General features: G+C 39.1%; 1 protein-coding gene across 1 annotated transcript in view; it reads right to left on the bottom strand.

The window, feature by feature from the left end:
- Window positions 1–12: 12 nt before the first annotated feature.
- The window catches only part of LOC124867794 (voltage-dependent T-type calcium channel subunit alpha-1G-like), a 107,841-nt gene continuing 85,684 nt past the window's right edge, over window positions 13–22,169 (bottom strand). Inside the window, exons 27-35 of the mRNA XM_047364397.1 lie at window positions 21,993–22,102; window positions 16,943–17,076; window positions 16,784–16,854; window positions 12,635–12,713; window positions 12,219–12,340; window positions 10,686–10,976; window positions 10,450–10,600; window positions 4,874–5,430; window positions 13–3,370 (exon numbers count right to left, since the gene is read on the bottom strand). Coding sequence (XP_047220353.1) covers window positions 2,678–3,370; window positions 4,874–5,430; window positions 10,450–10,600; window positions 10,686–10,976; window positions 12,219–12,340; window positions 12,635–12,713; window positions 16,784–16,854; window positions 16,943–17,076; window positions 21,993–22,102 — 2,208 coding nt within the window. The 3' untranslated portion in view covers window positions 13–2,677. The remainder of the gene's footprint in view (window positions 3,371–4,873; window positions 5,431–10,449; window positions 10,601–10,685; window positions 10,977–12,218; window positions 12,341–12,634; window positions 12,714–16,783; window positions 16,855–16,942; window positions 17,077–21,992; window positions 22,103–22,169) is intronic.

Genomic DNA, 22,169 nt, shown 5'->3' with positions numbered 1-22,169 from the left:
TAAGGAGACAGATGAAAGTCAGACAGGAAGTGGTTTTATTCCAGCTCTGTCCAATCATGTACAGCTCACTGTGTATCTCTTACTGACATAATCCTGATAAACTGACATTCAAAAATGTAGAAATACATCTTTCTTTCACCGCACCTACAGCTTTAATAAAATATATCCTTCTCTACAAACTGTAAGCATTGTTCCATAACTTGCATAAGCCCTTCTGTAGCTCCATCCAAGTCACCTCCCTGCTCGCGTGCAGCTTTGTCTCTTTAAACAGAGAAAAAGGGGGCAACTCCAAGTTCAGACAACAGGGGGCCCTCTAACTCTGCAGAGCTCTAGTCACATGCTTCACACTCAACTGTGTCTGAACTACTACTACCCTGAGAATACATAGACATACAGAGGGAGGGGAGAGAAAGAAAATAGTGAAGAAACAAATTGAATGGGAATAGGAAAAAAGAAGAGAGGTAGACAGCTAAAGCCCAGGTCACACTACAGGATTTTATCGGAACGGTTGAAAAAGCAATATCGATTCTCCAGGCTGTTGGAAACTGGGTGTATCCAGTCATGGAAGTTCTTCACAGAAAATCAAAAAGATATCGAGGAGCAGCAGATTTTCAAATCAATGAACAACATCCAGTGGTAGTATTGGTCAAGACGGAAGAGATAAATGGAGGATGAAGATCATATTTAAACCCAGACGTTTATCCAAGGCCGTTTTCCTCTGAACATTTTTTTTAAATTAACATCAACTCATGTTCAGGGTTCAGTCATTCGATGTGCAATTATAGCGTCAAATTTTTGAATCATGAAATTATTTAGCTTTGATAATTTATAAAGAAAGGAAATGAAGTTTGGCCTTTTCACTGAAATTTCTGAAAAATAAAATACTTTTAAAAGACTTGAGGAGATTTTGTTTTGGTGGAGTCAATTGATAAACACCTGATAAAACAACAGACAAGTATCAACCACTATTTGATTTTAGTTAGGTGTGAATTTCTCAATTGTGACACGTTTATCTTGATCGATTAGCGTTGACAGAAAATCTGTTGCTTTGACTTAGACCCAATACGTTCCTGTGGACAATTGGTGCTTTCTAAATAAAATCAATTCATTGACTTAGGGAAATACAGTCCCCTGCAAAAGTATTGACATACCTTGTACGTTTTCACATTGTGTTTAATATTTAAAACCACAAACTTAAATAGATTTTATTGGGAGTTCATAAAATATGCCAACACAAAGTCGTACATAACAATGGAGTGGAAATAAACCAATACATAAATCCTTTTAATTATGAAAATCTGAAAAGCGTGGCATGCACTTCTATTTCAGTTCCTTTTACTCTGTTACCCCTAAATAAAATCCAGTGCAAAAACAGAAAGAAGTCATTTAATATATGTAAATATAGTCCAGCTGTGTGTAATTTAATCTCAGCATAAATCCAACTGTTCTCTGAAGCCTCATAGATTTGTTAGATTAGTGAACAAACAGCATTGAGGTGACCAAAGAACACAGCAGACAGGTCAAGTTGTGGAGATGTTTGAAGCAGGGTTAGGTTGTAAAACAATTTTCACCTGAAAAATAAAAACAGTAGGAGCAAAGAGGTCAACAGTCTGGATGGAAGAATCTAGGGAGAAGAAAGGTGGTGTTAAAAGGCCATAAGAAGTTTTATGTCTGTGGTTTGCATCAAGCCATGCCGAGGACACAGCAAACAGGGAAGAAAGGACTCTAGTCATATGAGAGTAATATTTCACGTTTTGGTTGTGTGGTGAAAATTAAATGTCAGATCACCCTGAACAAACTATCCCCACTGTGAAACATGGTGGTGAAAGCATCATGCTGTGGGAATGGGTAAAGTGAAATACAAAAGAATCCCAGGAGAAAATCTGTTAGAGGCTGCAAAAGACTTGAGCTGGGGGGGAGGTTCACCGTAGAGCAGGAGAACAACCCTAAACATACAGCCAGAGCTACAATGTAATGGTGTAGATGAAAGCATAATCATCAAAGATGCTAGTCATCCAATCTGACTGAGCTTGAGCTGTTCTGCAAAGAAGAATTGGCAAAGGATAGTGTTTTGATGTGGAAAGCTGGTAGAGACATAGACTTGCAGATGTCATTAGAGCAAAAGGTGGATCTAAAACGTATTGAATCAGGAAAGGCTGAATACAAATGCAGGCCACATGTTTCAGATATTTATTAGCAGAACATCCCAATAAAATGCATTGCAGTTTGTTTAGTAACATGACAAAATGTGGAAAAGTTTAAAAGGTATGAATACTTATGCAAGGCACTGTATATAAGAAGCGTCAGGATGTATGTGTTGTATTCTGACCTTGGCTTGTAGGAAAAGATGACTGATGGCAACAGGAGGACAGCAACCAAGAGAAAGGTTTTACTGTTCGAGTAAATATAGCCGGGAAGAGGCAACGACTGTACCTGAACTAAAGCTAAGACTATGATAGAAGAAAAGGAAACTTCTCTTTAAGTGTGCATTTTTTTTGTGCGTGACGCAGAAAAGAGTCTCCAGATATCCTCACTCATACACACATCATTAGTTATTTTCACACATTGTGTAAATGTGATAAGAGGACAGGGTGACAGGCAGGACAGGAAACCCTCCTGTTTCAGATTGCCACTCTTTCTCTCATGCGTAGTTCAGCTGAATGTTTGTCTCCATTTGTTAGTCATCCACAGAGCTCCCCTCCTGCTGATTAGGAGAGAGGCTGGTGGCGTCAAACGATAGAGTCCGCCTCCTCAGCTCAACACTGCTGTCTATAAACTGAGTTGCCATTATAACTGGCTCCTCGCCCGGCGGCGGGCTCATACGCTGCTTCCTGCTCCTACCTGAAACAGGCGATGCTGATTGACTGAGCCGATTTCGGTGCTCCCCAGGACTCGGGGAGAGGTGTCCACTCTTCTGTAAGGAACCAGCAAGAGGCTGTGTGACTGAACTGTTTATAAGATCGACCTCCTCATCAGCATTGTCCAGCTTGGGGGCGAGGTCTGATCCAGCGGCAGCACCAGGGCAGGCCACTCTGGAGTAAGGGAGCGGAGCTGAAAGAGTAAATTCATTGCTGTTGACCTCCAAACTGCATGGGCCCTGTGGGGTGACGGGCCTTGTTTCTGCATCTGTTCCTGGCTGCGGGCCACGGATGGCCTGCTCAGGTACATGTTCATGGGTAGTGGTCTCACTGTGGCTCCGGCTGTGGGTCCTGCATGAGATCACCCTCTGGGGGTGGGAATATTTCAGCGTGTGCACGCTGGATGATCGCTGGCGCGGTGGAGAGGAGGAGGCTGTGGGCACAGTGAGGCAGGTTTCTGCCAGGTCGTCAGCTGAACCGCTCTGATCCAGAGAGTCACAGAGCACAGCTTCCTGGATACACAAAACACAAACACACGCATGCTAAGATATAATGAAATGAACTCACACTTTACATCATCATTTTAAATGTGCTTCTTGATACTTGCAGACCATCTGCAAAATCTGCAAGGATTATAAATATGCACTTAACAAAAGATTTTTGTAACATTTACTTAATTTTTCCTTTTAGTATAGGGTTGCATACTATTCACAAGTAAGTTCTTTAAGAAGACATAAGTTTTCTGAAGTTCCTTTAAAAAAGAAAAATTACATTTTGCCCACAAAAGCGATGATACAACAAGTATGTAATGTAATGTATGTAACCAGCAATTACTACTTAAAAATAATAACAAAATTAGTCTATTATTATTATAAAATTATGAATATTATGAAATTTTCATCCATCCAACCAACCAAAGATCGTTATGAAGCACTTAAAGCAGAAAGTTTGTCGAGCACTACTTTGTGCCTCTATGAGTGTTTGGGAAGCAAAGTGGTGGTCCTGGGCCTGCCAGTTCTTGTTGTCATAACACCATAGTGTCCATAGTAGATGGTAGTACGTAATCTTTACTATAAGACTACATCTACATTGAAGTCTCTAAATGACAAGGAAATGCCCAGCTGCCTCAATACCCTAAAAGAAATGCAGAGCTTCTTTAAAAAAATAATATTTTTACACAAAGACCAGTTTGTGCACAGATATAGAGTCGATTTTCTCCCAATAAATGTCTGCATGAATGCATGTATAAAAGGTCACAAGTTATTTTGCAGCAGCTACAGTATTTGAAACAAGGTTGTAATCTGATGTTTTCAGACTCTGGTGCTTAGGGGTAATCTCCCTGCATGTTGAAGATGTTTTCCTGTTTTAGTACTGAATCTTTAAAATAAAGATGCTCAACAAGCCTTCATGACAAGCTGTGAAGGTAATTCATTCCTTTTAACTTGGTGTGTTTCAGCAGGTAAAGATTTAAAACATGCATGGTGGGAAATTGATGGTTTGGTGGAACTTCAATTTGAGTCAAATGTAACAATGGTTTTAACCCCACCATGGCAGGCCGAGCTCACAGCTGATGGAAATTAAACAATCTGCCACTTTTCTTATATCTGTTCTGTTTGGACTTGCTTTGGTAGATTTAGCTCAAACATTTCAACGATTAGCAAGGGAGAAGAACCGGGCAGTTTCAGCAGTCCCACTGCAATTTCTACAGAAATTGGAAAGGCTTGTTTCTAAGAACAGTTTATTCTGTTCTATTGAGTTTATTCTAATTACAGCTTAAGGCTGGAGTTGTTTTTAGTGGATTTATTTTCCTTTAGTAGAGAAATCAGTAGCCAGACTCAGAAACTCGCCATAAATTCAAACATACAGCATAATCTGCTTTAATACCGGAGTTAAATTAAGTGAGATAATGATATTGTTAGTGTCATTTAAATGCAAATGAAATTTGAGGGTTGCGGTGCATCAGTGAACAACTAAAATATGAGTTTAATAAGAGATTACAGCAAAATATGACGCACCTGTCTCCTTAACTGTCTCCCTGTAGAGCGGAAGGACGCTGGTCTCTTTAGTACCGAACTTTCTGGAACGTAGGTGGGGCTGAGCTTGTTTCTGTCGAAACTCTCCTCAGGACTGAGCCAGGAAGAACGTCTGCTCTCAGCGTCTGTAGGACTCAGCCTGACAGACGGGTATCTGTCTATACTGTGGCTGGACAGCAGCTTCGGCCTGTCTGTGTTCGGATCTGGGTTCAGCCTGTATCCGTCCATACTGTGAGTGGAGCTAAGTCTGTGTCTGTTTATTCGATGGGTCGGGCTGAATCTGTATCCATCTATACTGTGAGCTGAGCTCAGTCTGTGCCTGTTTGTCCGGTGAGCTGAACTGAGCCTGTATCCCTCCATGCTGTCGGCTGGACTGAGTCTGTGTACTGAGTGCCTGTCGATGGTCTGAGAGGTGCTGAGCCAGATGATGGGCCTGGAGATGCGTCCAGACCCCAGCGAAGCATGGCTGATTGCAGGAAGAGCTCCTGGAACCTGCAGCAGAGAGCTACCTCCACTGGAACCCAGAGAGGACATGGAGCCTGTACAAATATATCCAGCAATTGGACATAGAAATAGATTAGGATACAGTATTTCTGCCAAGGGACACATTGCAATAAAATTAGTACTTAAAATTAATACTTTTTAAAAAATACAGTAAAAGGTGAGTCTTTATTGAAAGTATACCTTAAATTCATTGTTACTCTACAGTGCCTTGTAAAAGTATTCATACCCTTTGATATGTTCCAGATTTTGTTTAATTGCAGTTGTGTATTTTACTGGGATTTAATGTCATACACTTATACAAAGTAGTGCATAATGAAGGAAAGCTTTCAAAATCCATCCATCTGTCCGTCCGTCTGTCCATCCATGACTGGCTCTTTTCAAAGTCATTCACAAATAAAAATCTGAAAAGTGTGGCATGCATTTATTTACTCTAATACCCCTAAATAAAATCCACTGCAAGCAATTGCCCTCAGAAGCCACACAATTAAAAAATAGATTCTGCCTGTGTGTAGTTTAATCTGAGTGTAAAGAAGCTGTTCTGTGAAGGCTCCAGAGGTTTGTTAGAGAACATTAGTGAACACAGACAGCTCTCACTCATGCACGTCACAAATCCGGCCTCTTTGTGGAAGAGATTCAAGAAGATGGTCCATTCTGAAAGAAAGCCATAAGATGTCCTGGGACAAGTCATGTAAGGGACACAGCAAACACATGGAAGATGGTGCTCTGGTTACATGAGACCAAAACTGATGTTTTTGCCCTACATGCAAAGCAGTATGTGTGATAAAAATTATAAGTGGATATCCCCCTGAGCACATCATCCCCACCGTGAAACATGTTGGTGGGATCATCTTGCTGTTCAGCAGGGACAAGAAAGCTGGTCAGAGTTGATGGGAAAATGGATGGAGCCAAATACAGAGGTGAGCTGGTCTGAGAATCAGTGAAAAGACTTTGTGTTGGTGTTTATTGACGCTCTCAATACAATCAGACAGAGCTTGAACTACTATGCAAAGAAAAACAGGCAACAAATTCACACAGATCCACAAAGTATTGACTCAAAGGAGTCAGATACAAAAAATAATTTTGAAATCAATGTATAATTGTTTTGTGTGCTACTTTGGTCTCTGTTGGTCTATCAGTTCAAACCCCAAAAAAACATCCTGATGTTTGTAATTATAACGTGGAAAAATGTGGACAAGTTTAGGAGCCATGAATACCTTTGCGAAGCACTGTAGGCACAAATTTATAATAAAACGGATCTAATCCACATATTTCTGCAGAGAAGGACCCAATCTCCTACTGCAATTCGGATTAAGTGTCTAAACACAGCCATTTAAAAAGCTCTTGTAGTTTATTGAAGATGTCAATTGTTTTTTTGCTGTTTTTTTTAAAACTTACATTTATAAAAGTCAGAAAGAGAAAATTAGAAGTAATGAATGAAGACAAAGGAGTCTGATCAGGCAACATGGACGCTGCAGACCACCCTGTCTTGTCCTCAACAGGAAATATTAGGGTCTCCTTTCTATATTAGTTAGCAAAGGATTGTCCTAAAGATTTTCAATTAGTTTAAAGCAGCATTTTACTACATGCATCCACTTGCATGCAGCATAAAATTATCATGAAGTTGCTCGTTTGAGCCAAGAATCAGGTTGGATATGTGTTCAGAAATTAAAATGATAAATACTGTATTTTTGAGCTATTTACAGGTGTCAATTGATCTGAGAACCACAGATCGTGTATAGAGCAAAAACAGGTAAACCAAACACCAGAAATGATGTTCTAATGGTTTAAAAGTAAAAAGCTACTTTGTTAAGAAACATTAAATGAACATCCACATCTAGCTTAAATTTCAATGGGATCAGCAGTATAACATGAAAAACCAAGTTGGAAGTGGACCAATGATCATCATATTGATAGCACACTTATCCTTCTGAGCCACCACGCCTACTAGTCATATCTCACAGTAAAGTGGACATGTGCCTCTGGAGTAGTCAAGGTTGAACGTTCTCAGTGCTTGTGTGTGCACATTTATACAGGCGTTCACCTCCCTGTTTTACATTTACACATACAAACACTCCTACTGCAATGTCCTTGAAGGCTCTCGTTGGCAGAGATTTCCATATTTAGGATAATTTGTACAAAACGTCAAGCATTGGACTATTGCCCCAGCATTTATCTTTGTTGTGTTATTCAGTAATTGATTTTGAACTAATTGGAAGAAATTATTTTAAAGATTTTACATTTTATCTCAGTTTAGATGAAAAAAAGAGGAGCACAGATAGTTCTCCAGAGGTTATGGAAACGATCATAAATTTACATACACTTAACATGGGCATGAACTAAATATTGATTTTGGGCTTTTAAGGACTTTAATGAGTTTCAGGTTGGATTTCTCCAATCCACTCAGGATCATAATTATACACACAAGATAAACTATAGTAATAAAAACCCACTAATATTTGGATAAATGTCTCTTAGTAAACTGCAAAGAAACTAAGCACTTTTTGTAACCATCAATAACCTTCATAGATAATTATGACTGGATATTTGACCACCACAAAATTGGTAGAGTTCATTTAAATTGGTTGGTCTCCCAGCAAAGACGTTTCTCTTAAGTTGAGTCCATAAATTTCTTATTATGTTTGAGGTCAATTGCTTTGGAAAGGCCATTTCTGATGCTCAATGTTAGCCTGCTTTAATGATCCCAAAACCATTTTTATCTATGTTTGGTGTCATCCTGTTTGGGCACCAATGAGTAACAACCATCTGACACAAACTGTCACCTCCAGATAAAAGAAAACTGATTAGGTGGAAGAGTCATGATCCTCCTACGTTAGGTTTTGAGTTTAAGTTTCTTGTTGGTTTTTCTTCACCTTCGTGTTTAGGTTCTTCATTTGCTGTTATTTTCAGTTCATTTTTATTAGAACGGGTTTATGACTTATTCATGTGTTTAGATGTTTATGTTCTTTAGCTTATCCTTTTGTTTACTTATTCTAAGATTTCTGTACATTTTAAATTCTGTTTAGATTTTCTGCTCATCTGTGTTAATTAGCCTACCTCATCCAGCCTGCATTTTCTCTCTCACCAGCTGCTTCTGATTTCCCCTGATTAGCTCCCATTGTTCATTGGTCCATTCTCCACTTCACCTCAGTATTTATACTCTCTGGTTTTCATTGTTCTCCACTGGTTCATCCTGTTTGCTGCCTGCTCCATATACATTGTCTCCATGGCCCTGTTTACTTCCTGCCCATGTTTGACATCTGGTTGTGTTTCAGTCCCTGGTCTCCCTGTACGTTCATTTATTATTAAACCTTTTTCATTACCCCACTGCGCTCTGCATTTTGGTCCTAGCTCTACAACTACGATGTGAAGAGGCTGACAACAAGCGTTGACTATAGTGAAGCCAGTCTGAGATCACTATAGATTGAGAAGGTGCTGACTAAGAAAGAGGCATCAGAACCAAAGTCAACACTTATATTAAATTCAAATGTATGTACGAGGAGACAAAGATGCCCCATTCCAGATTTCTTCTGTTTTTGCTTTTATTTTCCACTTCAAATTTTCAAGCCATTGAACTAAGTTGTTATATCATATAAAAATAATCCAAGGAAATACAAAGTGCAGGCTTCAAACAATGTTGTCATTTATTAGGGGAAAAATATTTTTTGTGGTATCTTTATGCTTAGAGATATCATCATCATTTTAATTGTTAATTTTTACCAACACATGCTTATACAAACAAACAACATGGTTGATCTATCTGCAGCACTGGTGGTATTTATAGCATGCCCCTAAACTCTGTCCTTTATGACTGCAAATCTGACAGGAATGGGCTGATAGTTCAATTAAATTTTAATTTTATTTATTTATTTGAAAGGAACATGCACATTAATGAACATCAGTATTGGGTACAGATTTAAACATGCTGGAGCTGGCAAGACATTAAATTTTCATCCATTGTCACTTAGCAGGTGGCATAGTGAGTGATTACTAGCCATCTTTATTTTTTTATAAGAATAAATGAATGGATAAAGTAGCTGTTAGCCAGACATTTAGGAGCACAGCACTGCTTTTTCCTGCTAATTTGCCACTGTTTCAACTTTAATTCATAATAAGTTATATATTTGTTTCCAGTTTTAATCAGTTAATGGCAGAGTTAAGTATTCATTTAATTATGTTTTGTTTTTAAATTGTGGCATTTTGGTATTCCAGGCTCTCAGGCCTCATTAGTAAAAGACGTGTAGAATTACGGCATCACTTAAACAGCAGTTGTCTGACAACATGAAGTAGGCTAAAAGATCCCAAAAAGCAACACAATGCCCTCATATAAAGAAATTCAAGAAGAAATAAGAAACAAAGTCGATGTAACTGATGTTCAGTGGTGTAGAAATATCTACAAAGCCATTTCTAACGCTTTGGGACTCCAACTAACCACAGTGAGAGCTGTTATACAAAGGTGAAGAAAGTATGGAAAGGCGATGAAACTTCCCAGGAGTGGCCAGCCTACCAGAATAACTCCAACAGCACATCAACAACTGATCCAGGAGGTCCAAGGCAAAAATCAATGCTAATCATAAAGAACACTAAAGTTCTTTGTTGTATAATTATTCCATATTAAAAAAGATCCTTTAAAATAATCCTTAAACCCCCCAAAAATAAGACATTAATTCTGATAGAGTGTAGGTAAATTTCAAACTTGAACTGTATTTCACACATACAGCGGTTCACATTTCAGCGGTTGGTACTCATTGGGAAAGAAAAACACACATAAAACATCTAAATGAGCGTTTTAAGGATATTATTTCTGGTTTAGGTCATAAAGTATCAATTTAGGCAGAACAAAAATGAATAATGTGCTCCAAATTTTCTTCAGGTTGTTATGAATCTTTAAAACCTCTTTAGGGCAGCAATATCAGTCCCTCCTCTTACACAACATCCCATCTTAACTGTCGGCTAAGCTATTTATGAAAGCAATAATCTTTACAGCAGTCCAGTTAGTGGTTACAGGCCTCTAAAAGCTGTTTCTCAATTTAGGTGGCTATGAACAACCACATTACCTGAGTAGTTGTAGCCGCAGACGGCCTCGTGGCCAATGGGAGCATAAGAGGAGCATCTGAGAGGCGGGACGTAGTTGTCGCTGGGGAGAGACAGCATGCGTCCCATCCTCCGCCGGTTTCCATGGGAACACTCCTCGTCTTCCACTTGCACCTGCCCGATGAAATCAATGCCTCCATCACTGTTACTGCCACCCCAACTTCCTTCAACAACTACATCCAAGGAATATAAATGTTACCTGGACAGGCATATCCACGTTTATCTCCAGGTCTCCGCCCACAGATGCACAGCTGAGACGCCGGGCCGCCTCCTCCCTTTCCCTCCTCTCCTCAATCTCCCTCCTCTCCTCCATCTCCTCCAGCTGCGCCTCCTTGTTACTCTCCTCCAGGTGCTTCATCAGAACGGCGACGACCACGTTGACCAGCACAAACTGGGCCGTGAGGACGAAGGTGACAAAGTAGACAGGGGAGATCAGAGGTAGGTAGTTAAGGCAGTGGCGATCGTTCGGGCGGCACTCTCGCAGGGTGTCCTGAGCAAAGACGGAGAGAAAGGAGGAGAGCATAATGAAGTAAAATAGAAGTGCATCTCAATAACTAAAGACATCATAAAATTTATTTGAATAAATCAAAATGGGAAGCTTATATATATATATATATATATATATATATATATATATATATATATATATATATATATATATATATATATATATATATATATATATATATATATATATATATATATATATATATATATATATATATATATATATATATATATAGATTCATTACACACATTGATGTTTTTAAGAATTTATTTTTGTTAACTGTGATGATTATGGTTTGCAGCTAATGAAAACCCAAAGTTAGTTTCTTATAGTATTAGAATATAAGAAAAAAGGACTTTAATACAGAAATGTCAACCTAATGAAAAGCATGTCTATGTAGTGTACAGTATATGCACTCAATACTTGTTCAGGGCTCCTTTTCGATTCAGTTCAGTTTATTTATATTGCGCCAATTCACAACCCTTGTCGTCTCAAGGCACTTTAAAAAGTCAATTCACTCGAATCATATAGATCCCAAGTCAAGTACAAACATTCCAATTGACCCTAGTAATCAAACTGTGCAGTCAAATTCAGTTTATTATTTACATTTTGCATGAATTACTGCTTTGGTGCGGTGTGGCATGGAGACTGGTTCTGCTGAGGTGTTAATTGGGCGCAGGTTGCAGTAATAGTCAGCTCGTCTGCATGGTTGGCTCTGGTGTCTCTCGTCTACTTAATACTCCTTAGATTCTCTATGAGGTCAGGAGAGTCTCTTAGTCAATCAAGCACATTAAAACAGGTTGGTACCTCTGGCAGTTTGGGCAGGTGCCAACAGCTGCTGGAAAATTAAATTAACATCTTCAGAAAGCTTGCCAGTGTAGGGAAGCACGAAATAAACTTTTTAAATGAAATTACTGAAGTAAATTATTTTTTAAGACTCATGAGAGTCTTGTAGCACCTGTATAATAGAAGATGCATAAAGTGGGATGTATTAAAGAACAGAAGTGTAATTCTAGCTGACACCTACAGGGGGAGATGTTGAACTGAGTGTGAGTCTGTCACAGAAGAGTTTTCCACACTAATGTCAGCAGCTCCTATTCTGTCATAGAAACGGTGATGTGCTCTCTGCTTAATGCACCACCTGCCTCACTTTCAGAAATGTGCACGGTCACAAACATGCACTCTGCCTTTTATCCTCAGTCAGAGGGGTAAAACAGATCTGACCTTCATAATCCCATTCCAGTTGTCTCCAGTGGACACCCTGAAGAGCGTGAGGAAAGCCATGCCAAAGTTGTCGAAGGTGGCGTGCCGACTAAGACCCTCACATGGGTTCTCATCTGAACACTCTAAAAGAGGACGAAAATAGCATGAGAGGCGATAAATGTGGGAAAGCAGAAGAAGAAGAGGGAAGAAAATTTGTTGTTTGTAGATTAGAGCTCTGATTGTCATAATTAACATTTGCAAGTCAACAAACATTTGTTCTTGTTATGCAATCCACAGAAATCACACAAGTGTCAGCTGAGGCACACTCTCATTACCAATTCAACACCAGTTTTATATGCAAGCACACACGTGCACACGAGCGCACGCACGCACGCACACACACTCACACAAACACACACAAACACACACACACTAACCCAGTTTTCCAAAGAGCTCAACTCCCAGAGCTGCATAGATGAAGAACAGCAACATGAAGAGCAGACCCAGATTCCCCACCTATAGACGGACACACGACACGCACACACAGATATATAAGGTATATGATACACAGAAAGAGAGACATGAACGGCAAACATCAAGAGAGACACGCAAACATGCTAACAGATATAGAAATAAAGCGCAAATGCAGAGACCGCTAAGCCTTAATCAGCTGATGTTTAGTACTTCTTTAAAAACTAACAGGAGCCACCAAAAACACCTAGAGTAGAATTAGATTTCAGTTTAAGAAAATGGAAGTGCACAGTCAGAGCCTGGGTCCAGCCCTGATGAACTTCAAAGCTGCTTGCTCATTCTAATTCGGACACAATTCACTCTTGGTTTGCTTTGCCTCATCGGAGGAAGCGTGGAGATGTTTAATCAGATGATGGAAAAACGGACTGATGAAGACCGAGGGGTAGAAGGTACTTGGTCACCACAGCAAAGACCCAGGACTGATGCCTCGCAGCAATAAGCTACTTCAAAGAAACTTTTGAGCGTCGGCAGGCAGGAAGAGATCATGGATAAAGTTGCACGCACTAGTGAGTCTCACTGATGAGTCGGAACACCTGCATAGAAGACTACTGTATCTGAGAGGGAGAAAGCTTCATGACTTATCTGATTCTGGAGAAAAATCTAAAAAAGTATCATTTTGTTTGTCATTTTGTTGCAGGACAGCTGCACAGCTACATCTAAAATATATCTAAATGTTGACTGTAGGTTTTCTTTTTATTAAGTGCAAACTCCAGTTTCTAGGTGGCCTTTATAAGGGGTCAAATCTCTTAAATATAACAAACCAACCAGCCATGGTCAAATCTGGCCAAGAAGGTTCTCCTACAATCCCAAGCAGAAACTTCCACCCTGTGATCAAACAGTTTGTGGAACCACCTTTAATTGTCAAAAGTCTCAGCAGTCGTTTTCTGTCTGACTTTATCACGTCTCTCACATTGTCAGGAGGAACTTTGGCCCTCTCTTCTTTATATTGTTGCTTTGGTTCATTGATGTTCGCAGACATTGTTTCTGCACAGCTCACTGCAGCATTTTATTCAACCTGAGGTCTAGACTTTGACTCAGCCATTGCACCACCTTGATTCTTTTATTTTTCAGGTCATATATTTCGAGTTGTGTTTAAGATTCTTGTCCTGCTGCTTTGCCTAGTTTGGGTAAAGCTTCAATCGTCAGATAAATGGCTTAAATTTAAACTATAAAATGCTTTGGTGGACAGAGCTCATGATCAATCTATTGACTGCAAGATGCTCAGGTTTCATGGGAGCAAAACAAGTCCATAGCACCATCCTTCCACTTTCAAACATTGCACACTTGTTTATTGTTATTTTAATTGATTTGTCATAAACTTAAACGTACATTGGGGAGAACGAGTATTTGATACACTGCCGATTTTGCAGGTTTTCTCATTTGCAAAGCATGTAGAAGTCTTTAATTTTTTATCATAGGAATCTAAAACAAAAATCCAGAAAATCACATTGTGTGATTTTTAAATTATCAATTTTCATTAAATACATAAGTATTTAATCACCTAACAACCAGTAAAAATTCCAACAAGAACTCACAGGCCTCTTAGTTCTTCTTTAAGAAGCCCTCCTGTTCTCCACTCATTACCGGTATTAACTACACCTGTTTGAACTTGTTATCTGTATAAAAGACACCTGTCCACACGCTCAATCAAACAAACTTTAACCTCTCCACAATGGCCAAGACCAGAGAACTGTGTAAGGACAGAAGGGATAAAACAGACCTGCACAACGCTGGGATGGGCTACAGGAAAAAAGCCAAACAGCCTGGTGAGAAGGCAACACGCAAGGTCCCTCTGCTCAAGCTTGTAGCACAAATGCAGATAATCACAGTTAATTTGTTCACTTTATAATGCATTTATTTGGTTTGTAAACGACCCAATACCACATATCTGTGAATTTTTACGATGAGCAGCTAGGTTGTAGGTTAAGTTAGAAAAATATGTTTTATCAGTGATGATCAAATGCAGATGCGTCTTCATTTAAGGAAAACATTAAAACATAGAACAGAATATAGCTCTTGGAAATTACACATATCATAGCATTAAAATCACACTGGGCAAGAAATAAAGTTTAGACTCTACTAACAGAGATCAATCAGGTTTTACACAGATGCTGTATAAGAGCATTTTACTCTCCACTGAGGAGTCCAGTCAACAAAAAACTACAATATTCCTAAAAACCCCAGATTACCTTAAAAATAACTAAATGCCCTTCTGCAGTGCCTTCAGGGAGAAAGTTGCTGATGGTCTTATCTTTGATAAGGTGACGTTTTAAAGACTGAAGGTTGAAAACAAAGGTGGATGTAGCTAAATACAGGACGATCCTGGAGGAAAACCAGGTAGAAGCTGTAGAGGACTTGAGACTGGGGTGCAGGTTCACTTTTCAGTAGGATGCTTATGATCAATGAGAATTAAAACTTTTCATTTAATTCAGAAAAATTGTGCATGTAGAATGAAACATACTGCATGCAAGATTAGAATACTGTGAAAAAGTTCAAAACGTTTTGATACTCCTTTTCAGAAAGTGAAAGTATTTGGTTTGTAGGATTTGTCTGTGCGTACTGACTCTTGATGTGCTGACCCCAGGCTCAGTTTACTCCTTGTGAAGCTCTCCAAAATCCTTGAAAATATTTTGCTTGACAATCCTCTCATGGCTGCAGTTATCTCTCTTGTTGGAGCACCACTTGATATCACACTTCTTCCTTCCACTCAACGTTCTATGAATATGCAATAACTTTTTTACAATGTCCTAATTCTCTGAGACACTAAATGTTTTTTTTTTTCTGTAAGCCCTAATCATCCAAAGCTCAAAAAAGAGTTAAATATTTCAGTCTTTGTGAAATGACTCCATATAATCTATATATTTCATTTGGTGAAATTATTTTTTTTTTTGTACCTGTTGCTCTAATTTAGAGTCTTTTTAATATCTATTTAGACAGAAATATGATACAGTTCTCAGGGGTTCACAAACTTTTAAGTACAATGGTTCTTCATAATTCAGGATATCAATTTGGTGATTTTAGACTTGTTCCTAATTTTAGATTAACATATTTTTAGTCTTATTTGAGAGCGTTGCAATCATTCTAAATAAGCAATAAGAAAATACAATGGATTGTTCATATATCAGTGCGACGTTGGCTCAGGTAGTGGGGATAGCTGAGACTACAATTTGCCATATGACAAAAGGTCCTTCATATTCATTCATCTTCTACACCGCTTATTCCATAGTGGGTCATAGGGAAGCTGGTGTCTATCTCCAGCAGTCGATGGGCGAAAGGCAGGGTACGCCCTGGACAGGTTGCCAATCCGTCGAAGGGCAACACAGAGACACACAGGACAAACAACCATGCACACACTCATTCACACCTAAGGGCAATTTAGAGAGACCAATTTACGTAACAGTCATGGTTTTGGATTGTTGGGAGGAAGATGAAAAAAAAAAAAAGTGTTTTTAATAAATTGAAATAAAACAGAATTAATAAAACAAAAATAACTAGAATGTATTTATTAATCAATAAATAAACAAATTTGATTAAGAAAATCTCCTTTTGTTTATTTCTACATATATCCTAATCAAACGCATAAATGTATTTAGTTCTTTTAGCTTCGCTGTGACTTGACTTCTTTTGTTATCCTGCCTTTAAAAAGAATAAAAGCGTTGTCTTTTTTAATGAGAGGCTTTCAGACCGGCTTATAATTTTATCTCTTCACAGGTATCTGGTAGCAAAACAAAGCAGCAATAAATCTGTGTGCTGTGTAAACATAATCAAGATGGAGATTTAAATGCAACATGGATCAAGAACCAGCAATCAGCCTGTAGCTAAATTGCCTCAGGCTAATTGTGCTGTTGCATAGCGCTCTGTTGGTATTGCAGGTTCAACGCCAGTCAGTTGGAGAAATCAGTGCTGTTTATTAACCACGCAGAGAGCAGTCACTGCCAAGCTACTGTGTAAACTGCTATAATTTAACAAGCAGCCTTCCTTTCATCAGTTCTGGACACCAGGCAAGAAGTTAAAAAAGGCTGCTTTTATTCCACAGCATCAGGCCTGCTTCTTACCTGAGGCAGAGCTTGCATCACTGTGTCCAATAGAGCTCTCATCCCTGTGGCCATCTTCAGCAGCTTCAGCACTAAAACATCACAACATGTCAGCTCCTCCCAGCCACACTACACAACACAGTGTATGTGTGTTTCTGTTCCAGTAAATTAGTGTGTTACCTCTTGTTATCCTGAGGACCCTCATGATTCGTATGATTGTGGGATTGATGGGGAGGGAAGCATTCAGGTCTATTTCCTCCAGCGTGATTCCCATTATAGACAACAACACGATGGCTAAGTCCAGCTGGTTCCATCTAATCACAAAAACGCTTTTAGCTTCACAACTAACACATAAAACTCTATGCCCTTAAAGGGGTACCTTGAGATTTTTAAAGTGAAGTGCTCTATAAAGGTTAAAAGCAGATGATATATTACTTGCAGGAGATAACTCTTCAGTAGTAATTATGGGTAGTTAGTCCCAGAGGCTAAAGCTAAGGGCTAACGAATGATAGGCCACGAACACGGCCAGGTATATTACCGGCCTCCTTTCCCCATTGTAAATACCACCTTTTGAATAAATTACCAGCTGATTTAAATATTATTATTATTATTAGACAATTATTGCAATGGTGATTTTATTTTTAAAAAGAGCAATGACAATATTAGTTTGAAAAATTCCCTATTTGCCTCATTCCCCCCTTTCTCATCTGTTCATTCTGATGCCTTGGGCATGCCCATTTATTAAACTTTGCACAAAAAAAAAAGCAAGAATGAGCCATATTCTATTCTTGTTGAACACAATAATGCTGAAATGCTCAAAACAAAACAAAACAAATGTTTTGGTATTTTTTTTTTTTTTTATCAACAGTAATATACAGAAATCAGACTACTTTTCTTGTTCTATTAAAATACTGTGTTTAGTTTGTTGTTGAGCAGGTAAAAATGAAAAATTAAAATAATTTTTGCAATTTTAATAAAATAAAAAATACTTTCAATACTTTCAACTTGACATTTTTAGCACTCATGGTAAAATGTTTGGACACCACTGAGGTAGAAACTAATCAAAAACTTCAGCCTCCAGGACCAAATATTCTGGATATAAACTAAATGACCGAGGACACCTTTAATGAATGTGACATTTATTTTAAGTTAGTAGTAACACCCGTAGTAGAATCGCTTATATCTAAATTTTATTTGTTTTCAATAATTTTCCAAAGAAACAAACCAACTAGTACTGGCCTCAGTAACTGTAAATCAGTAAGTACAGTAAATGGACAGTTCTTTGAGTTAGAAGCTGTCATTAAAGAGAATAGCTTGTTTTGCATAATCTGTGAGGAAACAACTCCACAGACACCAGAATACTGAGAGGCTTTCAGCAGGTTTTTTTTATTTTTTCAGTAGATGTATATGTAAAAACAAGCCAACTCTTGCCTCGTGTTTTGGTAAATTGTAATTTGACCACTGTGCTTCTTTTATTCTCATTCATGCAACGTTGTTTTAAAGCTTATCACCCCATTTACTTCAGACAGTATTCAGTTTGCTTTCAGAATTCACCAGCTTTCTGCTAAACTGATATGCAATAACCCTTAACCCTAAACAGCCTTTATTTTTATAACAGAATGCGGTTTGTTTTTGATAGGCTGTGGTTTTACCAATCAATGCTATTTCTCTGGTTTGTTTCTGAGCCTTTTATTTAGCTGGTTGTTGGTTTGACTAAATGTCAGAGGATTTGAATTAAATTTTTTTTCCATTTTAATATTTGTGAATTACATACAGGTCCTTCTCAAAATATTAGCATATTGTGATAAAGTTCATTATTTTCCATAATGTCATGGTGAAAATTTAACATTCATTTATTTTAGATTCATTGCACACTAAATGAAATATTTCAGGTCTTTTATTGTCTTAATACGGATGATTTTGGCATACAGCTCATGAAAACCCAAAATCCCTATCTCACATAATTACCATATCATTAAAAGGGTCTCTAAACGAGCTATGAACCTAATCATCTGAATCAACGAGTTAACTCTAAACACCTGCAAAAGATTCCTGAGGCCTTTAAAACTCCCAGCCTGGTTCATCACTCAAAACCCCAATCATGGGTAAGACTGCCGACCTGACTGCTGTCCAGAAGGTCACTATTGACACCCTCAAGCAAGAGGGTAAGACACAGAAATAAATTTCTGTACGAATAGGCTGTTCCCAGAGTGCTGTATCAAGGCACCTCAGTGGGAAGTCTGTTGGAAGGAAAAAGTGTGGCAGAAAACGCTGCACAACGAGAAGAGGTGACCGGACCCTGAGGAAGATTGTGAAGAAGGGCCGATTCCAGACCTTGGGGGACCAGCGGAAGCAGTGGACTGAGTCTGGAGTAGAAACATCCAGAGCCACCGTGCACAGGCGTGTGTAGGAAATGGGCTACAGGTGCCGCATTCCCCAGGTCAAGCCACTTTTGAACCAGAAACAGCAGCAGAAGCGCCTGACCTGGGCTACAGAGAAGCAGCACTGGACTGTTGCTCAGTGGTCCAAAGTACTTTTTTCGGATGAAAGCAAATTCTGCATGTCATTCGGAAATCAAGGTGCCAGAGTCTGGAGGAAGACTGGGGAGAAGGAAATGCCAAAATGCCAGAAGTCCAGTGTCAAGTACCCACAGTCAGTGATGGTCTGGGGTGCTGTGTCAGCTGCTGGTGTTGGTCCACTGTGTTTTATCAAGGGCAGGGTCAATGCAGCTAGCTATCAGGAGATTTTGGAGCACTTCATGCTTCCATCTGCTGAAAACCTTTATGGAGATGAAGATTTCATTTTTCAGCACGACCTGGCACCTGCTCACAGTGCCAAAACCACTGGTAAATGGTTTACTGACCATGGTATCACTGTGCTCAATTGGCCTGCCAACTCTTCTGACCTGAACCCCATAGAGAATCTGTGGGATATTGTGAAGAGAACGTTGAGAGACTCAAGACCCAACACTCTGGATGAGCTAAAGGCCGCTATCAAAGCATCCTGGGCCTCCATAAGACCTCAGCAGTGCCACAGGCTGATTGCCTCCATGCCACGCCGCATTGAAGCAGTCATTTCTGCAAAAGGATTCCCGACCAAGTATTGAGTGCATAACTGTACATGATTATTTGAAGGTTGACGTTTTTTGTATTAAAAAAACTTTTATTTTATTGGTTGGATGAAATATGATAATTTTGTGAGATAGGAATTTTGGGTTTTCATGAGCTGTATACCAAAATCATCCGTATTAAGACAATAAAAGACCTGAAATATTTCAGTTAGTGTGCAATGAATCTAAAATATAAGAATGTTAAATTTTCATCATGACATTATGGAAAATAATGAACTTTATCACAATATGCTAATATTTTGAGAAGGACCTGTATATGAGGAGAGTCTGAGAGGACCTTGGCAACTGAGCCAATGGAGATTGTTAAATGGAGACCAGGGCTGGATCAGGCATACAGGTCATTTGCCTGGTGAACCGGTACACTTTTTTTCTTTTTAATGTTATCCGCCCACCCCATTGACACCCGAACTCACAGCCGCACACTTTTCTTCCCTTCCCGTCATTTCTCCAGTAATGTAGTGTGCCCACAGTGCACTGCAGTAATGATGCTGACTAAAATACACCAAAGAGTTCCTTTCGGTTTCATCTGAGGGATGCAGAATGGAAAGCCAAAAGAGAAAGGGTGCTGAAGAAAGGCAGATGTAGCTTTGACTTCTGCAGGAACAGACATTCAATGGCAACATAAAGTAGAAGAAGAAGAGAGACAGAGCGAAGGCAGACAGAGTGAAGAGAGAGTAGTAAGCTGCAACATTAGTAAAATATTACTAAGGTAAAATCTTTGTTTTCAAACTTTCTTGTCATCTTTAGGCAAATTGGCTGCCACATTATTGTGCTAAACTTTACGCAAATACAGTAATATCTGAAGAGGCTCATTTGTCAGATTAAAAGGACCTTTTTATAATAACATCTTTTAAAGTGTAACTAAACTTGATGTAAAAACATAACCCTGCCCCCAGACAAATTTAGAAAAAGGCCACCAAAGTGGGCAGTGCCAAGAGACACTGATGGGCACAGGCCAAGTGTGGGGATGAGCAGAGGGGTTAAGCAGGGGTGTTATCAGGAGGACGAGGGAAAGTGGCAACTAGCTTAATTTGGTACATTGAAAATGGAAAGTGGGCAGAGTGATGCAGGTAGTTACGCCATGCAGAGATCTTTTGAGGTGGAGGATTTTTCACCCCCCTTGTCAACAGAGGTAAAGGGAGGCTTTGTGGAGCCCAGTGGGCCTGAGCCTCGTCAGTTTGAGCTGCTGACTCAAGGTGCTGATTTAGCGATGCCCGAAGCCGGCGCTGTTAATTGGTAAAATGCTAACCTGAAAAACGCTATGATCAATGCTCGAAATTCTAACTCCTGACTTGCTCCTGTCTGAGTGAGATGGTTTTATAACACGGGGCTGTGAAGTAGACACCAGAACCAAGAACCAAGCTGAACCGTTTGAGCAAATGAAAACATTCAACGACATTAACCACTGTTCAACCCAAAGAGGGCAGCACTAAGCTGGCTTTAGGACACATATCGCAGAATTGAATTGAAAACAAAACGCACAATAACAAAGATAGCACCCAAGGCCCAATTCATACAGTTTATCTGCAAAAAAAAAAAGTTGATTTGGGGTTTATTTCCAGTTTAAGCAGGTTTTAAATATACTTTTCATTAGGCTCTATGTTTCTATATTAAAAATGTTTTTCTAATCCTAAATGTTGTGTTTTAATTAGCTGTAAGCAAAAAACAAAACCATTGTAATTAACAGAAATAAAGGCTTGTAAACATCGGTCTGCGGGTAATTCATCAATATATGTTTCGCTTAGTGAACTGAGTTACTGAAACAAATGACTTTTCAAAAATATTCATATTTTTTGTATAAGACTGTCTGTAGGTTAGCCTACTGAGTGAGAAAGTTAATGGAAATGGACCTGGTGCTAATTCATCAAATGCCTTCACGTAACAGAGATAACAGTGAAATCCCTGTGTGGTATTTCACTTCAATTACCAGTACCACAGCAAACCCATAAAGTTAGTGGCAACGTTTCGTCCCAGTCCAGCCCAGATGGAGACGAAAAGCGATTTATCTGCTGCAGGAAAGAGGCTAACTGCTTATAACATTTCACCAGAACCTCAGTAATCCTGAACTATCCCTTTAAGGGCTTATGTTGATGTAAATACCTCTCTTTGAAAAACCGTCGCAGGCCAAAAGCGATGAGTTTTAGAATTGCCTCAATGACGAAAACCAGAGTGAAGACGTAATTGCAGTACTTCAGTATCTCATCCAGGTACTGCAGGGTGCACAGAAAGTCAAACACTTACAAAAAACCCAAATGTGGCTCTACTGTACCTCTGCTT

This window comes from Girardinichthys multiradiatus, chromosome 5 (genome assembly GCF_021462225.1).
Source record: "Girardinichthys multiradiatus isolate DD_20200921_A chromosome 5, DD_fGirMul_XY1, whole genome shotgun sequence".
NCBI classification, from domain to species: domain Eukaryota; kingdom Metazoa; phylum Chordata; class Actinopteri; order Cyprinodontiformes; family Goodeidae; genus Girardinichthys; species Girardinichthys multiradiatus.
This window is presented reverse-complemented; position numbering and strand designations above follow the sequence as displayed.